The 19,851-nt window shown below is 40.1% G+C and overlaps 1 protein-coding gene across 1 annotated transcript in view; it reads left to right on the forward strand.

Annotated features, from left to right (window-relative positions):
- The first annotated feature begins 557 nt into the window (after nucleotides 1-557).
- ano8b (anoctamin 8b) overlaps nucleotides 558-19,851 on the forward strand; it is a 36,371-nt gene continuing 17,077 nt past the window's right edge. The window contains 7 exon segments of the mRNA XM_017712102.2: nucleotides 558-923; nucleotides 10,264-10,374; nucleotides 12,212-12,344; nucleotides 16,009-16,147; nucleotides 17,227-17,323; nucleotides 19,136-19,252; nucleotides 19,447-19,574. Coding sequence (XP_017567591.2) covers nucleotides 791-923; nucleotides 10,264-10,374; nucleotides 12,212-12,344; nucleotides 16,009-16,147; nucleotides 17,227-17,323; nucleotides 19,136-19,252; nucleotides 19,447-19,574 — 858 coding nt within the window. The 5' untranslated portion in view covers nucleotides 558-790.

Genomic DNA, 19,851 nt, shown 5'->3' on the forward strand with positions numbered 1-19,851 from the left:
TCCTTATAAGTTAATGCCCTATATGACCAGAGTCCGCCTCTTCATATTGAGACAGTTATTGAGTAATATAGGATAGTGAAGGTGTCTATTATGTATAAGCTTCAGTGCTGAAGCTGGAACAAAACCAACTGGCAACATTATATATACATTTATATCTGCATACATTATTTAAAGCAAAAACAAAAACTTGATGTATTTTCCTCTTTCCTTGAGTGCTGAAGAACGCAAACGGATTGAACAATAAATCACCTGCATCACAGGTGAATGGATAAAAGACTCCCCCTCATTTTTCTCAAAACCATGCATACCATTAGTAGTTCAATTAAGAAAGAGAAAGACAGAGATGGAAGAGAAGGTAGAACTAAAAAAAAAACAAAACAGGAAGGGTTAGAGATGAGATCTGAAGAGAAGGGAAGGAAACAAAAAAAGAGAGAGAAGAAAGGAAAAATAAAGGAAGAACAAATCAGAGAGACCGTTGGTTAGAAAGAAGAATGAGAGAGAAATAGAAAGACACAGAGTGTCCTCCTCCTCCTCCTCTTTGTCCCTCCTCCATAGTAAAGCCTCCCTCTCCTCCAAACGCGCGCAACCTGCTCTTATCCCGCCGCGCGCATACGCGATGCCCGGCAGCCGCCTGCCGTCTGCGCTCCCCTCCACTTAGCCCCACATCCGATCCGCGCTGGACGCTTCTGGGAGTTAGCAGAGCACTCTTCATTCCCGTTTTTCCCCGGGAAACAGCACCAGCCCCCCTCCCTACCCCTCGACCCCGTCCCCGGTCCCTCCGCGAAGCAGCATGCCCGACTCGGCAGCAGCGTCCACCAGCAGCAGCGGCGATGCCGAAGGCTCCAGACACCGAGGCCGACCGCAGGGAGCCGGAGACGGAGAACCCAGCGCCTCCTGCCAGCCTGCGGCTTCTGGCGTTCTGAGTGAGTTTTTTTCTGCCATTCAGACCGCAAAAACCTGGGAAAGACGAGGGGCCCGAGGAGCATGTGGATGTGAGGGGAGAGCATAATGAGTCGCTGTTCACCACACTCAACCTCCTTTTGTCTGGTCGGTCCAACACGGCCAGCCGAAAACATGACCATCACAGCGGCACGAGAATGAATTGTCGTATGTATCTCAGGCCTGGAAGGTCACAGACGGTTTTTGTCAACATTACTTGAAATTCGCCATTAAAACGGCAGAGAGAGCCAGTCGCTGTCCAGCGTTACGTTTCGTGCTCGATTAAACCGTTTGCTGGCCTTTTTGAGACGGGTTAAGTTTCCTGGGGCAGCTTGTTTGGTGGCGCTGGATGTTTTTTGAGGGGTGCAGTGTTTTAGCCACATGCAGGCTAGTGTTCGTTTCCTTGATGTGGCTCGTTGGGAATTAGCCAGCTTGTGATGGCGCGGTTTGGTCTGCTTTTTTAAGACGTTAAGTGCCTGTGTGCAGGCTGGCCATTTTCTGTCTGAGGTGTAATGTTGGTGTGTTTGTCTGCTTAGTCAGTGGTCAGCGTTTAAGGGCTTTGTAACGCCTCGTTTGGGCCGTTTTTGGTGTTGTTTTCCGCTCGCATCATCCTGCACCCTCACCCTTGTTCCAATGCGGCGCAGCGTGATGCAGTCAGCTAAGCCAAGACATCTGTAGTGGAAAGGACACTTGACTCACTGGATCACAACTCCGGCTGCAAGAGCGCGTGATGTCATCACTATGATGTCACTGTGCTGTATAATCACCTGACGGGTGCAGGTATGGTCCGCTCTGGCCTGCAGCAGGTTAGCGTTTGGGTTTAAGCTTGACTCTGTTTTGGGCATGGCCTGTCAACAAGGCACTGGTAAGTCTGTCACAATATGAGTTTTCTTAGCAGGATGGAGAAGCACTGGGAAACCCCTGAGAACCATGTCCTAAAGTGCGGCCAATGCTCTGAAAAGACAAGACCTCATAGTCACGCCTTTTGGGAGTTTTGTCCATGTAAGTGGCCCTTTGTGTTCTCAGATAGAATCTTTCCACTGAAAACTGGTTTTGTCTGTCTGAAAACTAACCCAAATGAACCAAGTTGTATGCCACACTTTACAGTACAAATAGTATTGGTGGTGTTAGTATCCACATGTATTTAACATTGAAGAGAATGTGTGTACTGCATGTCCCGTCACGTATTATTGACAAAATTTTAGGTGTCCATTAAAGGAAGTTATTGTGCAACTTCATTCCTGTGGTTAGGACGAGGCTGTCATTCCACCCTTGCCTCAGGAGCCACCGACACAGTGTTTAGTTTGTACTTTGTTGACATTTTTATTCATCTAATACATAAAGCAGTAATTATTCATTCAAAAATTGACTTTCAATCACGCAACATACAGTTCAGAGTGAGTGTTCAGAAGGATAATACATCTAATACATTGTGATAAACTGGCTGTTCCAATGTTTTTTCTCCACCCACATCGCTTTTCCTCACCTACACACTGGAGTCGTGGATATTATTTTGTGGCTCTGCATTGTAAAATAACTGCTGTGGCTTCCATTTTATACACATAATTTCCCATTCTTTGCATAATGCAGTGATTCTGAATGTGGAGATGGATGTGGGTGGTGTCCTGTGATTAAATTAGTTTGCATTCAATTAGATTATACTTTGTTTCTTGTGTATTTGAGAGCATTTGTCTTCCATATACAGTTCAATTTTGCAACATGCGGCCACAGATTATTTCTCACTCCATTAATGTTGACCGTGTGTTCTTTCATTGCATTCGGCACCTGCTGGTTTTGTTTGGAATTGTAACACAGTGTTCTAGATAGTGTAAAGCACTCTGTTTTTGTAAAGAATGAATCAGTTGAATCAGAATCTGTATTCACCAATACTAGATGCAGGAGGAATTGTCCATTGCCCAGTGACAATGCAGTTTAGTTCAAGACTACACTCTGAAAAAAATGTTTCTTCAAGGGTGTAATAATGTTTCTCTTTAGAACCAGGATTAAAGGGTTCTTTGCATTGCGAAAGGGATCTTTACATTGATGGAGAATGTGTTGCAGATGGTTCTATATAGCACCAAAAAAGGGTTGTTCTATTGTAATAAGCTTGACATTGTAAGAGTAGAACTATATAGAACCATCTACACCACATTCTCCATAAATGTGAAGAACTCTTTCGTGATGCAGAGAACCCTTTGATTATGCAAAGGGTTCTTGGTTCTATATAGAACCAATTTCTTTACTAAAGAGGCCTTGAAGGACCATTTTTGTAAGTGTGTGGACGTCTTGTGTGCCTGGACAAGTATGCCCTCCATGGTAAACCCTCCTGTTATGTTTGCTCTGCAAAGTGAACTTCAGTGGTGGTGTGTTTGATCAGGTAGATCAGTTATAATGCACCACACCTCTGTCGTCCTGTACAGACTCGTTTTGAAGGAATGCACACATTTTGTTCTGTAGTGACAGGATATTTATTTGAACTGTTAAATTCTCTGGATTTGAATCCACCCATGGTTGACTTGGACCAATTTTTGGGACCTGAAAAAAAGCATGGTTAATTGTCTGCCAAATGGTTTTTTTCACAGCCAGTCTTTATGTTGGCAAACATTCCAGGAAATAAAGAGAGCAAGAGCAAAAAAAAAAAAAAAAAAGGTCTGTACCCATCACTTAAACAGTGGACTCATAAACATAATTATGAAGATAAGGATGAAGCTGTTTTTGAGCTTTTTTACTAAGCAAAGCACATGTGCATTTTAAATGTCTGGCTCTGTAGAATAATAATAGTAATAGTAAAAAGAGCAGATGTATTTCAAGCGTTTGGGAAAACTGTGCTGAAACATGGTTTCTATCCTTGTCTGTCCTGGTGCTACACTCAAGGTCACATATGAAGCACAATTACAGCAGCTCTTGTCATTTGACACCATTTAGATTGAGCTGAATGAGAAGACAATGGAACAGATTTACTTACTATGTTAAAACACAGGCGTCAGTGAGGTCAGTTATTTTCCCAATGTAAATAATTTAGTACATTATTCCTTGCCTCAGTTTCTAGCCATCTGTATTGCTAGGGCACATTACACTGTAGCAGAAAAACCAACCCCCATGGTTGGAGGAGGGAGGTGTGTTTCAAATGCACATCTGTTGTTTCCTGAGAAACATCAACTGGTTTCATTTATTATGTTTCTTCAGTTGTATGGTGTATGCAATGAACTATTCAAAACCACAACATTTTGCAAATAAAGCTGTAGGAAACGTAATGTCACTGTATAATTAATGATGGTGAAAATGGTTTATTAGATTATAAAAATAGTATTCCCATATGTTATATATAATAATAATTGAATGTGTCAAAATATGGCAGAAAGGCAGCTTTGGGCTGTTTGAGTGATCTGTATTGGAGTCACCTATCTTTTTCTACTGTTGTGTGAGAGAAAACAAAGCATTTAAATGTGTCACTTTGTGCTCACTTTGTATCTGGAATCTGTTTCTGATTATTTTTCATGCAGAATCATCTTTTAAAATGCAGAGTTTTTTAAGCACTTCCGTGGAATTCAGAGAATCAAGCTGGTGTTCATAGGTTCAGACTCACTTGCTCATTCATAATTTGAGTGCTCTCTCACAATACTCTGTTCAGCCTGTTAGATAACTAGGAACTGCATCTCAGAGAACATCCTATTTCAGGGTCTAGGAAGAGCATTTTAATGAGGACAGCATAATTAACTCAGTGTTGAATGATCAGTGCTTCTTTGGAAGTTACTTGCGCGCACCAGTTTAGCAAAGGATTGACGAACAGATAAATAGTGAGTGAGTATACTAAGCGCTACGGAGTGCAGTTTCTTTACATGTTGCTGCATGTACTTACACAAATCTTGTTTGAATAGCCAGTCAGTAGTCAATTGGCCTCTGAGGAATTCTTGGTGGCTCAATAGATGTCTAGATGTCTGTGTCAGGAAAAATATTATTCATAAGCACATTGTGATAAACAGGAGTCGGGCAACTGGGCCTGTTTTGGCAGATTTGTCACCACTTTTGCTGGAGGACAATACTTTGTGTGAAGTTCTTGTTGTGGATATTGAATCCATCAGTAGTCTGCCATTGAAACACATTTCCAGCTACAAGGGGCCGGACAGCTGAGCCACTGTGGCTGCCACTGGTAGGTGTAGTCTGCTAATGTTGGCTGTTCTTGGAACATTAGCTCATCATGTCTGCCTGTCATCTCAGTTGTTTGTCTACATGACACAAAAGACCTTTTCTCTCCCGTTCAACAGCGCAACAGAGGTCAATTGCATTTGTCTTGTGATTGAAATCCGCTGGAAATGGCCTCATTTAACATTGGAAACGCTTCGCTGTGTCCCAGAGCACACATGTTCTGGTGCCCTTAAGTAATGGGGGGCGCAAATGGGCAAAACGAGGCAGTCCATGAGTGCTACATGTAGTAGTTCAGCTGGGTGCAATTAAACAGGCCATGAAATGTATGAATTTAGTGGTGCTGCATGGTTCGTGATTGGTTAACAGTTAAAATAGCAATGCAACATTTCCTGTGAAGTGGATAGTATGTTAAAAATATTTAGCACCTTTTGAGCTTGCATCTTTTTTTGCTTCCTCTTCAACACATACTGTTGTTCACCACAGCTGCTGGTCATGCAGTGTTGAAGGACAGCTGAATTTGCTAGGAGTGCACTATTTACTTCACGTCTGGTCCCTTGCTGACACCCTCACCAATGCACAGCTTGGTGTAATACAGTGTCGTACCATCTGCACATGTGATAAAACTAGCCAAAGCTTACTCTGTCTTATACAGTCTCTACAGTGACTTTACACAACCAGCATGAGGTTGAAGGTTTTTGTTGATATTTAAGCACTTTTCCAAGCAGAAGTGGCAGCAATTTTTTATTTTAAGGGTGTGAAAAGTTGGCAGAATTTGTAGTGGTTATGCTTTGCTTGCTAGCAGTTAAGGAGCTGTTAAAATGTGAAGTTCATTTTGTGGTAGCTACATAGAACAAATTAACTTAGCGAACTAGATTTTTTTTTCAGGTTGGCCCCAAGATCAATACATTTAAGTGATAATGATGCACAAAATTAAATGAAGCCAGTCTTACAAGACATGTTCCAACAGCTTGGATGCAGACGAGACTGGTGGGTCCTCAGCAGGACTGTCCTATGAAAGTTTCTCATTTGTATTGCACGGTGCAAAATGGAACAGTCTGCTAAGGCATCTTTGTCATGTCATCAGAAAGGAGTTCACAAAACTGAATGGAGAAAACGCTGCTGATGTGAATGATAAGCTGGCAAGCAAAACATTGACTTGAATGATGTAATATTGTGGCTGGCGAAACAACTTGGATGCTGTCCTCTAAGCTAAAAACTGTTAAACTCAATAAAGGCAGGGCATTTCACAACCTTTTAAACAGATACGCAACTAAAGAAATAGTTAGTTAATAGTTAAAGAATTACGGACGACAGAACTTTTTGAAGCATTCTCCAGTAGTGTCCCTGAAAACTGGAGTATTGTATTGAAAGGATTCCTCTGATTAGAACAACCTTAGATGATGTTGTGGTCTAGAAATGTTGCCCACCTAGACTGCAGCCTAGCTTTTGGAGGGTGGCTACTATACCCCCTTAAAATGGCCGGCATTTATTATTACATACTAAGGCTTGGTAACTACTGGGACTTCAGAGCTCAGACTAATCATAGAGCCCTGTGGTACACCAAAAAGAACAGTATATCTTTTATAGATAGATAAGGTTATCTAAACTACCTAGTTATTCAAGAACTGTACATTATAAATTGATTCTTGTTTATTTAAAATGGTTTTTGTCTGCCAGAACAGAACATATGGTGATAAGCTAAAAAAAAGATGAAAAACTGGAAAACTCAGTACTTAGTGTTTGGTACTTGTCATTAAGTAAGCTTAATTGCTAAATATCTTCTTACCCTCACCTCAGTGATACAGAAAAAATGGATTAGATTCAGTTGCGTAGATCTTACAGTAATGCATGCAGAAACGTTTTTTAGTTCTACCTCTTCACATCTTCCATAATTCACTCTTTAGGGGAAAATCACTACTGCTGTGCCTTTAAAATTGTAGTCTGTATTTCATTGCCTCTGGCTGTGGAAGTTCCATGCTAACTGAGTATTTGAACTAGTGGCAGCATTTAAGGATAATAAATATTGACCAAGTAGCCTTGTGACTAAAGCCTTGTGGTATGCTGTAGAGTCTGCCATGTCTTTTAGAGATATATATAGAGTCAATTCCAGAGAGAGCAATCCAATTGCTTGTGTATACTGTGATATGCATTGTCAATCGCAGCCCTTATTATTTATTTAAAGTTGTTCAACAGTCCACCAGGGGAGAAAAGGTACAGCTAGGGCAGACATGACTTCCTGAAAACCGAGTACATATATGGCATCATCAGTATGCATTTATAGATTCATTAGCTATATAATGGCCCCTTAGCCTGTCTTCAGCAGGACTTTATAATGTATTAGACCTAAGTGGCACAGTGTATCTGTGGGACAAAAGCTCTAATGCTTTTGTCTCAAGTTGTATTAGGTGGTCACTTGCATTAAAATACAGCGTCCCTACAGCACAGCAGTTATAAATAGAATGTAATGTATTTATAACATCAGTGCCTCCTAGGAAACAGACCAACAGAAAACTATGTGACAAATGGTTGATTTGACAGGTGTTTATACTGGATGTCTATACTAGATGGTGAGTTATGGGAGAGATGATATGATATCGCCTGTCTGCGCTTGTGGAGAAATGATGGTCCTTTTGTCCTCACCAGAGCGTAACACAGGCCTCCAGGCAGAAAGATTGTGAGTCACATCAAGGGTTCAGAAGACAATATAAAACAGGAGCCATTTATTGTATTTCAGTTCCAAGGGGATTCCTATAGAAGATATATAAGCTAAGTCTACCAACCTCGTAAGTGAAATGGTCCTTGACTAGTGAAGTAGGGCAAATTGTTTTTATGTTGTTTTGGTTATTAGGGTATTTTGTGGGGCACCTCTGAAGATTCAGTCTCACTGTCAAACGTGTCAGTCATAAAGCTCCAAAGCCTGGAGATAACAAATCCTGCTCTTTTGGGAATAGAATCGTAACAGATCATTTTCCACAATGCCTAGACAGTCATCCAAAATGCGAGAGATGATTGTTTGTGGAATGTGGCCCACTTTCAGAGCGGTAGCATCAGAATGAGTATCTCTGAGGACCTATGCCTCAGTGAGCATGGAGCTACTGCGGTCCAGCAAGCTTTTACAAACACACACACACATACACGGGCCTCAGAGTGCACCAAGCCATACCCAAAAACCTTCATTTTAAATTATCTTTGCCTTCTACAGTTTCATGAAAATATTCTGGTGTGTTTTCGTCAGTATAACAAATGACGGATAAAGATAGCTGCAGTTGTGCTTTTCATATGATCTGAACGTGCCATCTTTGTGGAGAGGTATGAATTCTTCTCACACCAGAGGATTCTCACACCTTCCCTTTCATCCCTTATTGCTCACTAGAAGCTCAACATAGTTACAACGTTTTACACACGGAGCAACAGTTAGTCCGTTTGCATGCATTTAATAATCCGATAAGTGAAGAAAATCAGATTTTGTCCAATCAACATGTTTACATGCACTAGAGTAGTCAGATAATGGAAAACTACAGATAATGGAAGCGCACATTAGTCAGGCAGCAATCAGATTTCTGCTTTGTAACCAGCCAATAAACTCACAGAAGAAGACGTGACGTAAACATAATGTAAAAAAATGTATGCTTGTTTTTTCGCTTCACTTTACCTGCAACTATGAACACACATTATCTAGACAATGAAGAACATTTAAATCCTTCATTTTGTCAAGTATGTAGTTTGATTCAGCATCGCTCCAGAAGTATTCTAGCAGCAACATTGCTTGCTTATTTCTGTTACCGCCATCTGTTTTCGCACATGCCCAGACTGAGAAATCCGAAAACAAACAGGAGTAAAAGTTTTCATGCACTGAGAAATCTGATTACTGAGCTAAAAATCCACTCTAAAATCCACTCTAAAATCTTACTCTAAAAGATCGGAGTATGCTGTTTACGAGACCGTTTGAATAATCAGATAACTGCAGAAATCCGATTAATATTGAGTGCATGTAAACACACTCAATGTTGTTGTTAATCTGATAATAGAGTTACAGGGAAGAAATTTCGATTGCGGAATGCCCACTATTGGACATGGTTAATATAATTTACAAGCTAAACACATCACTGATGCCAGCAATTCACAAGCTGCACTGGACATTACTTGCAGGAAACCTATGGGTAAATCAATGAGCAAGCAAACTAACAAGAGCTACTGTTCCCCTTGAGAGCTTTCATTGTGAAATGAATCCACATACTATGTGAATGAGAACTATGGCCCTTTTTTCTCCTAGCATTTCTTTAGTATTTATTTCCCTTTTCATTATTTAATTTCTCATGCCTGCAGTCTGAGCCGAATGCAACAGTTGTCTTTCACACTCCTACTGCTATGTGCTAATCTGTAATAGCGGGTGTATCCACCCACCCAAGTCCTGTCAACTCTAATACGTAAGAGCAAACATGTCCAAGTGTATGAGGTAAAGATAATGTTCTCAACCCCAAAAGCAAACAATCGCTCTCTCCCTCACAAGATGCTTCTCGCAGGAGGCTGAGGCCCATGTAACACCCGGAGCAACTTGTAACCAGGCCTTCAGGCTGAGTAGAGTTAAGCTTGCAACTATAAAGTGTATAATTCTTTTAATGAAAAGCTTTTAGCAAGTTCTGAAGCTGAGCAAACATATTACTACATAAGAGACAACAGTGTAGTGCATGTATTGGAAATCATAATCCAGGACAGTAATAAGGTGCACACAGCATGCAATATATTACCTGTGTACAAAACTACATGGTACAATATGCACGAAACACACCTGTTCACAATAGAAACTTTGTACATTTGTTTAAGTGCATCTGATTTGCTTAAAAACCAGATGCTGTAAAAGTCATGCCTGGTCTTCTCATGTTGCAGGAAAACATGAGTGACATTTTAACTTGGCAAAGAGAGATGAGAGCTGGAGTGTGTGTCTTAGAGTGTGTCTGTCTATCCATGGCAACGTGGCAAGGTGACAGACTCTCATTTTCTCTCTCTCTCTCTCTCATTCTCTCTCTCTCATTCTCTCTCTCTCATTCTCTCTCTCTCTCTCTTTCTCTCATTCTCTCTCTCTCTCTCTTTCTCTCATTCTCTCTCGCTCTCTCTCTCTCTCTCTCTCTCTCTCTCTCTCTCTCTGCCTGCCTCTATACTCTTTCTTTGGCTCCACAGATAAACTGTTTGGGAAGAGGCTGCTGCAGGCCGGGCGATACATCATGTCCCATAAATCCTGGATGAAGACAGTGCCCACAGAGAACTGTGACGTCCTCATGACTTTTGCAGGTGCTGCCATCTCTCTTCACTTGTCCATTCCTTTCTCTCTTTATAGAGAAATTAATGTTCTGGATAAAAGTAAAGGAGCGTCTCAGGTTTCAAAGAAAACATACTCTACCATTCAGTAGATTGGAATCACTTATTATATAATAATTGCAATTTATTACAATTATCTTTCTTTCTATCTTTCTCAATTATTTTTCTTATAATCTCTTATACTGTGAAATCATTGACAGCTGTGTTTGTCATCATAAATATCTTTATTTTTACAGCTTCTGTAAAATTACACAATTTTTTTTTGAGAACCTATAGATAGGGGAAAGTGATATGGCAAAATTGTCATATCACAATACTTCAAGTGCTTTTAGGATACATGATATGTATCGCGATATTTCGTTTTAATTAGTTGTAACAGAATAGAACCTGTAGTGTTAAAAGTACTTTCATGGTAATAATAATAATAATAATAATAATAATAATAATAATAATAATTCTACCTTTACAATCATTTTTATTCAGTGTTTTACAAACTCCTAATTATGCTGAGTTTGTTAACATGTAGTTAGTTATTTTAAGGGCTGACAAGTATTCACAGTATGCTCAGAAAAGCTTATTGTGACATAATTTATCATGATAACGATAAAATATCACCATATTGCTCTCCCCTACCTATAGAATATCAGCATCATTTTATACATGTATCTGCAATAAAACTAGTTTTCTATTGGAAATGCTGTACATCTCACTGTTCACTAATAATCATTTCAGTTGAGATGGCAAGTGAGAACAGGGCCTTAGTCACATGCATATAGTATCATAATAAAACATAAGTCCTTAGTAGTGTAGAGTTATTATTATTTTGCTGTACATTTTACTTAATTACCTAATTATTTAGGTAAATTACATAGTTACGTAGTGAATTACATTTACATTCAGTTTCCAATCTGTATCAACAAGTTCACATCAGATTTAGACTTTTTCCATTGTTAAAAAGTTGACAACATGTGGCAAAATTGTAAAGGACATTTGCTGACCAAGCATTAATGTCATTTGCTTGTATAAATATGTCTGTTCTATATTTATGTCTTCACCGCATCATTGACCACATTTTTTTTCAAAGCCAAACAAGCTTTTATTTAGCTATCCAAATAGCACCTTGACAAAAATGTGTCTAATCTAGGTGTTGTTTTATATTAAAATATACACAGCGCAAACAGCATGTCCTTACCGCAACACCATATTTAGAAACACCTCTATTCTCAAACCAACAAAAACCGTGATAGCTTTCACAACCTTGTTAGCAAGACGATTGATATTGCTCAAATGGAAAGACACACACCCGCCTACTTTTAACCACTGGATTAGGGATTTAATGTTTTTCTTGAATCTCGAAAAAATCCGCTGCACAATAAGAGGGGATAGTTCCAAATTTTATGCTATCTGGCAGCCTGTCATTACATATGTGGAACAAATGGACTCTGTGGATATTGATGCATAAGATTGTACTACCACTGTTTGTTATTACCGCTACTTTTTTTTTTCTTTTTTTTTCTCTTTTTGACTGTTACAGCCACCTTTTACCATTTTGTATTTGTTTATAAATGCATTTATTTTTAAAAGAGAATTTATAGGTGCAGTAGGGAGTGGGAGGGTTTGGGGTTATTTTATTTTATTTATTTCTTTAATGTAATAACTCATTCAAAATAATAAAAAGACCTTTGACAAAAAAAAGAAACACCTCTATTCTTTAGAGGCCCTAGGAGGGTTACCATGATTGTTCACACAACCATACAACATGATATCATAATAAATACCAATCCTGAATTCTTTTTGTATCTCCTAACAGACACCACAGATGACCACACGCTACTTTGGCTGCTGAACCACATACGCCTTGGCATCCCAGAACTTATCATCCAAATACGACACCACAAGCATACCAGAGTGTACGCGTTCTTCGTTACTGCAACGTATGAAAAGTAAGATGCATTTAGCTTTGTTTCAGCTGAGTGTGTTTTTAAACAGGGCGAATGTCTTATGGTTCTCAATGGCACACTCCCTTCCGAGAGGAAGTGCATTGAAAGTCTTTTCAGCTGTGTGAAGGTACACCTTAGAGTTCACGTTTAGGTTTTGTTCTAGCTGTGAGTTTGTGATCTCACACAAATGAACCACATTCACATTTGAGCTGTAATGCTCTGCAGCTCACTGTACTGGCCAGTCAGAAATCTACCTAGTTGCACTCATGTAGTGCTCAACAATGCTGCATAGCATGTTGTTTTAGATGCTGTGATTAGAAGCTGCATTGGAAAAAGCCTGTCAGTGTGGTGGAGCTCTGTGGAGATAGAGGAGGGAGAATTTTTGGGGAATGACTGTGATTAGTATTAAAACAAGAAAAGGAAAGGTATCACAATGGAATTCAATGAAAGTCAGGTGTTTTTTATGTTATGCTTAAGCAATAGAACACGAGAGTGTGTTATCGTGAAATAACATCACTGTTATCCTAACGTAACTGATGTTATATGCCATAACACTCAACCTCAAGTGTCTATTGCTTTAACAGTTAAATAAATAAAGTAAGAAATTAATAAATTGGGCTGTGAACGTGTCATTTAATATGGTGTAATGTAAGAAATTCCTTCTGCCTAATTATAGTTCCTTAAAGAGCAGCTTGTTGCTACGTCAGAGTAACAAACTCTGCTTACTCTCTACATAGCCCACAGTTCGTTCTCCAGCTCCTTACACTAAACTCCGAAACGGCCATCACTACTGAGCTTTCTTGTTTTTTATTGCAGCAGTTTTATGGCTCAATCCGATTTGGTGAGACTCTGAAGATCAGACTACATGTTTGGTGAATGGTATTCGGTTCATTACTGGCTGATTCCAGGTTGTTTAGGGGTTCTTCTGTCACAGCTGCTGACGGGAAAGCTGCTCAGTGGTGATGAAAGTTTGGGAATTTAGTGGAGTCTCATCTTCAGAGTCCGACCAAATCAGCTGTCGGTCAAATGTGATCGTAAAAGTATCCATTTTCTGTAGTAAGAAGTAAAAACATTCAAATTGTGTGAGCATCTCCTACAGCTGTCAAATTCGTAGCTTAGCAACGGCGTCTTAGTAGAGTGATATAGTGTTCGTGAAAAACCTGTGATGTTATGATCAAATATCAGAACGATTAGAACACTTCTCGACCAATCAGCTTGCTTGGCTGGAACTAACTTGTATAATTGGGATTATTATGCTGTATCTATTTATCTATGCATGTATCTACTAAGTAACATGGATACATATAGTACTAAACTAAATTCCAAAGTTGGCACTGTAGGAGAAATTTTTTAAAAATCATGAAACTTTTTGATATGCATTCAGTTGAAAATAGTACAATGACAAGATTTTTAACTTTATTAACTTTATTGTTTTTATACATATATCCTTACTCTAAATGTGATACCTGCAACATGTTCCAGAAAAGGCTGGGGCGGGCAGTGCATCTCTCCTAGTCTGTCTGTCTCACCTACCTATCTGGGCAGTGCATCTCTCTCTAGTCTGTCTGTCTCACTAACCTATCTGGGCAGTGCATCTCTCTCTAGTCTGTCTGTCTCACTAACCTATCTGGGCAGTGCATCTCTCTCTAGTTTGTCTGTCTCATTAACGTAGCTGGGCAGTGCATCTCTCTCTAGTCTGTCTGTCTCACTAACCTATCTGGGCAGTGCATCTCTCTCTTGTCTGTCTGTCTCACTAACCTAGCTGGGCAGTGCATCTCTCTCTAGTTTGTCTGTCTCATTAACATAGGTGGGTAGTGCATCTCTCTCTAGTCTGTCGGTCTCACTAAACTAGCTGGGCAGTGCATCTCTCTCTAGTTTGTCTGTCTCATTAACATAGGTGGTTAGTGCATCTCTCTCTAGTCTGTCTGTCTCACTAAACTAGCTGGGCAGTGCATCTCTCTCTAGTCTGTCTGTCCCGCTAACCTAGCTGGGCAGTGCATCTCTCTCTAGTCTGTCTGTCTCACTAACCTACCTGGGCAGTGCATCTCTCTCTAGTCTGTCTGTCTCACTAACCTACCTGGGCAGTGCATCTCTCTCTAGTATGTCTGTCTCACTAACCTAGCTGGGCAGTGCGTCTCTCTCTAGTCTGTCGGTCTCACTAAGCTAGCTGGGCAGTGCATCTTTCTCTAGTCTGTCGGTCTCACTAAGCTAGCTGGGCAGTGCATCTCTCTCTAGTCTGTCGGTCTCACTAAGCTAGCTGGGCAGTGCATCTTTCTCTAGTCTGTCGGTCTCACTAACCTAGCTGGGCAGTGCATCTCTCTCTAGTCTGTCGGTCTCACTAAGCTAGCTGGGCAGTGCATCTCTCTCTAGTATGTCGGTCTCACTAAGCTAGCTGGGCAGTGCATCTCTCTCTAGTCTGTCTGTCCCGCTAACCTAGCTGGGCAGTGCATCTCTCTCTAGTCTGTCTGTCTCACTAACCTAGCTGGGCAGTGCATCTCTCTCTAGTCTGTCTGTCTCGCTAACCTAGCTGGGCAGTGCATCTCTCTCTTGTCTGTCTGTCTCGCTAACCTAGCTGGGCAGTGCATCTCTCTCTAGTCTGCCTGTCTCACTAACCTAGCTGGGCAGTGCATCTCTCTCTGGCACCTTATCTACTGTACCAGGTTTTTTGGTAATTATTCTTATAATTGTCATTTTAATTATAGGACGAAAGATAACAAACTTGGATGTTAGTGCACTATATATACTGATTAGTTCATTAAGCACACTTACACTGATTGGCCATTTTATAACAAACACCGTATAGATGCCCTTTATTGGTTTAAGGTCATTGACTGTGGCCTATTGATGCTGTATGTTTTATCATCAACAAAGTTGTACTTTATCTGTCATTGAAAAGAGACCAACATAGGACCACCACTGACCAGATGTTATTTGGGCAGAGTGTTTCAGATGCAGTAGATGGTCTACAGTCAGTAAACCAACAAAGTGCACCTATATGGTGGACATACCTGATGGAACAGTCAGTGAGTGTATGTATAAAGGTGCTATGTAGATGTACAGTACTTAATAACCTGGCAACTCAATGTGTATAGTAGAGTAAGCTGTATAGTTCTGTATTAAGTAAGTTCAGAGAGGCAAAAAGCCATATTACCAATCACATTGAGTATATTATTCATATTCATTGTGGTATGACTCACTAGAATCCAAGGAGATAGGAGCTCTCCGTAGCTGAGCCTGTGCAGTGATAATAGAAGGTGTGGCAGTTACATTATTATTTCAGTGTTCTGCCTAAGGCAGAGGCTGCCTGAACAGATGGTAGATTGATGTTTACTGTCAGGTTCAGACCCAATTCTCCACAGACCATCAGCCAAGCTGAAGTTCGTCACTAAGAGAATCTGCACATTGGAACAGACTAGTTGAACAGTTAGTGTTCAGCACTCACAATGACATTTAGCTAGTTTCAAGCTGTAACTCTCCAGGGCTGATTTCAGACACCCAAATGTTACACAAAGTTTTGCTCTTAGAGCTCATGTTCTATGGGATTTATGTCTTTGTTGTGATCCATTTAATATGCCATTTGAGTCTAGATATGTCTCTATGATCAGAGTGTTCTTGATTGGGGTTTATATGTTTTCTTTACTCTGGTAAACACGTGTGTTTTGTTCAGTCTGTTGCGAGGAGCTGAGGAGATGGGCCTGCGGAAAGCAGTGAAGCCAGAGTTTGGAGGTGGATCTCGCAGCTTTTCTTGTGAGGAAGACTACATTTATGAGAATATTGAGAGTGAACTGTGCTTCTTCACATCACAGGTGATTTAGTGATTTGCCTTAACACCTTAAACTGCAAATGCCTTGATGAGAGCCGACACTTCAGTTTGTTACCCTCATAAGTTCATACAGTACTGTGCAGTACTCACAGTCAAGATACCACCCTTCATTTATTTAATTACCTGTATGAATGGTCATTTAAGTATAAACATTTTTTCTGTGTCAAAAATCTGATGATCGCAGATTTATTACAGCTTCCGTTCTTTTCGAAGCAACTTGCTTTCAGTTTCTTTAAGAAATCTGCAAAGATATTTTTTACACCTCCAAAGTTCAGTCTTATAAGCTGGTTGCATTGTCTGCTTTTCACAATCCAATCAGTCATAAACAAAGTTATGTTGAGGTATGGGCTCTTGGGTGGTCAGCCCATTGCTCTAAGAACACCAGCAGCCTCTGGGATTTGCAGATTTACTTCTAATTTGTCTGTTTACTTTTCTTAGTAACATCTTAACAGCTACACATCCTTTCAGGCCCATAGCACTGCTTGTCTATTCTAAATGGAAGGATAGTCATCTGTTGACATTGAGTGAAAAGTGAAGCTTGATTTTCTCCTGTCGTTCAAAGATGACAGCTTTATGTACTGTTTATTTAATGGGGAGAGTTAGTGGGCTTCCAGATCTGCCACAGTAGTTGGGAGTCCCATTTTCTGTATATTTTTAAAACATTCTTCAGCTCCAGTTTGGACGCATGTGGTTTCCCTTATATTTAATCTCCTCAGAAATATCTTCTGAAAGCTGAATAAGTTGAACTTAATGGAAGTTTTGACTGGAAATTAAATGAAAAGGGATTCTTGTGCACAGTACTGCAATGATAAATCTTGTACACATTCTGCAGTATTGCTTCTGAGTGTATTTTAGATCTCTTCATTTTTGCAATGCTAAGAAGAACCTACAAACTCATCTCTGTGCATGTGACAGTAATAAACCTGATTGAACACCAAGTGTTAAAATGAAAAACAGAGAAACAAGCTTGCTGCTTAATTCTTCTTCTGCATATTCTGATATCATCTAAACTGTAAAATGCTGTTAGTAATGATTTCTTTGCCTGGATTCTTATCTTCACAGGAACGTCAGAGCATAATCAAATACTGGCTGGACAATCTCCGAGCCAAACCAGGGGAGGTCCTTCACAACATCCACTTTCTTGAAGGACAGCCCATAAGTGCGTGTCCTTTTCTGTCATACAGTGTTGCTTAACCCTCCTGTTATGTTCATTTGTCAGGAACAGCCATGGTGTTCCCGGGTCAATTTGACCCGGTACATGTTTAATTACCCAAAAGATGTCTGAAACCAAAAAAATCCTAACAAGCAGTGTGAATATTTAATTACTAACTCCATTACTAATTATTCTACCAATATTTAGTGCAATGGTGTTCTTTACCTGTAACAGGTAATGGTTCAATTAGGATAATTCACTCGTTTTTCATTTTAAAAAATGCATGTTCAAACTTTTTTTAATGTTTCACTACTTTATTACTTTTGAAATGCCAACATAAAAAACACAATAGTTTTACATGCATGCACTATGAACCAGAAATGTACTACTATCTACACAGCACACGAGTGACATGTCATCACACTGTGCTTTGTGCAAATGAATTTTGCACATTTCACACAGGTCATGTTTGTCTTGACATCGTCAGATGGCCTGCAGACCTGGCACCAGCCTTTCATCCACTGTGATATTAGGGCTTGGGTTGTAGAGTAGTGGACGTTGCTCTACCCACTTGTCCCACACTGTCCTAATAGCTGCCAGCTTGTCTCTCTGGTCTATCAGCCCTTGTCTCTCGATTATCAAATCGAATTACTCTGGAGAAAATATGAAAAGTCTCCATAGACATTGTGGCTCGAAATATAGCCCTGCCTGTCTCTGCATCCCACAGACCGGCTGTCAATTCATCTTTCAACTTATAGACCCCCTCCTTCCACTTCTCCCCCAAAACACGCCTCCCTTCTAGATTTGCCATTTCCAGAATGATTTTTTTGTATTGAATCTGGCATGACCAGCTCAAAGGCTGACTTGATGTCAGTCACACAACTCAGTGCCATCCTAGTGGGCCCTGGCACTGTCTTTATTATGTTTTCTGCAGACAGTTTTGCCTGACGCACATTTGGGGATGAAGACCACTGTATTTCACCATTTTTTTGACACGTATGTCTTGCTTGGAGGAATAGGAATAACAATTCCCTCATCTGGTTCAAAATCAGAATCATCAGAATCAGAATTTAGCTCAAGATAGTCATCGTCTTCAGACACATCCTCCTCTGTTTCACTGTCATGATCAATGATGACTTCCGGAGCCTCCTGGACTGTCATCCTTTTGCTTCAGCTGCTCATTTTGTAAAGGTCTGGTCTGCTTGACAGAGTGTAATGTTGGGTGTACTCCCATGCAGAGGATTTTATATTTTGCCCCTCCCCTGTTTAGTGTCCACTGAATGTGGGTGTAGTTTACCCACGAGAACATAAATGGTTTCTATAAGGTAAAAGTCATAACATCTGCACCTCTGTGTGTGTGTGTGTGTGTGTGATTGGGGTGAAATATGTCTCACAGTTGCAAAGAAAGAAATACTCTGACATTTTTGACACCCTATTACCTCCAGTTTGACTGCTGGGTCATATTGACCCGAACAGTATCTATGTGATATAAACATGCAGGGGGTGGTTACAAATATGTGAGATGAACCATTTTCATATTATATGTTGATTACACAATTTAAGGCAAGCAGAAGAAGTTTGATGCTGAAAAAATACTTTTAACTATTTTTCCTAGATCTTCAAACCTTGAAACGGGTCAATTTGACCCGTAACATAATAGGAGGGTTAAAATAGCTCCACAGTGACTGAATTGTACTTCTCCCTGTCATTTCTGCGTATGTCATTTCTTGTGTTCTTTTGTGAAGAAATGCTCCTGAAGTAAATCTGTAACCTTTATAACGGTGATGGTTGGTACGTATCTCACTCTGTTTCTTACAGTTCCAGAGCTGAAGGCACGAGGTGTGATCCAACAGGTCTTCCCCCTCCATGAGCAGAGAATTCTGGGTCAGCTAATGAAGTCATGGGTGCAAGCAGTGTGTGAGAAACAGCCTCTAGGTTTGTAATCAGCACCTCAACATAAGCACTTGTCTTCATTACTGTCTACTGCATGCCTCTACTGATATGTTTACAAGTGATTGCTCACCTTTTAATAAGATTGCTTGAAGAGTCTAAATAGCTATTTGTGTAATCAACAGTTTAACTAGTATTGTCTCGTTTGCCTATTTACTTTGTGCTTCCTTCTCTGTTAGATGATATATGTGATTATTTTGGAGTGAAGATTGCCATGTACTTTGCCTGGCTGGGTTTTTACACCACCTCTATGCTGTATCCTGCTGTGATCGGCTTTGTACTGTGGATGCTGACTGAATCTGATCAGGTAACAGTTCACAATGACCTGTGTATGTTATACTGCCATTTTTATCAGAAGAATGACCAAATGTTCATACATGGCACTTCAATTATTTAATTTAAGTACAACTCTTTAATTGAACAGGGCATGTTTATGAGGAGATGAGAAGATAAGAATGAAGATGAGAAGATAATCAGTCAAAAGAAAATAAATGAAAAACAGAAGGTTATATCTAGTACAGATCACCAAAACCATGACCATCAGATAAACGTTATTTAAAGCTTTCGTCATTGAGTGATTAAAC

This window comes from Pygocentrus nattereri, chromosome 15, assembly GCF_015220715.1.
Source record: "Pygocentrus nattereri isolate fPygNat1 chromosome 15, fPygNat1.pri, whole genome shotgun sequence".
In the NCBI taxonomy this organism is placed as follows: domain Eukaryota; kingdom Metazoa; phylum Chordata; class Actinopteri; order Characiformes; family Serrasalmidae; genus Pygocentrus; species Pygocentrus nattereri.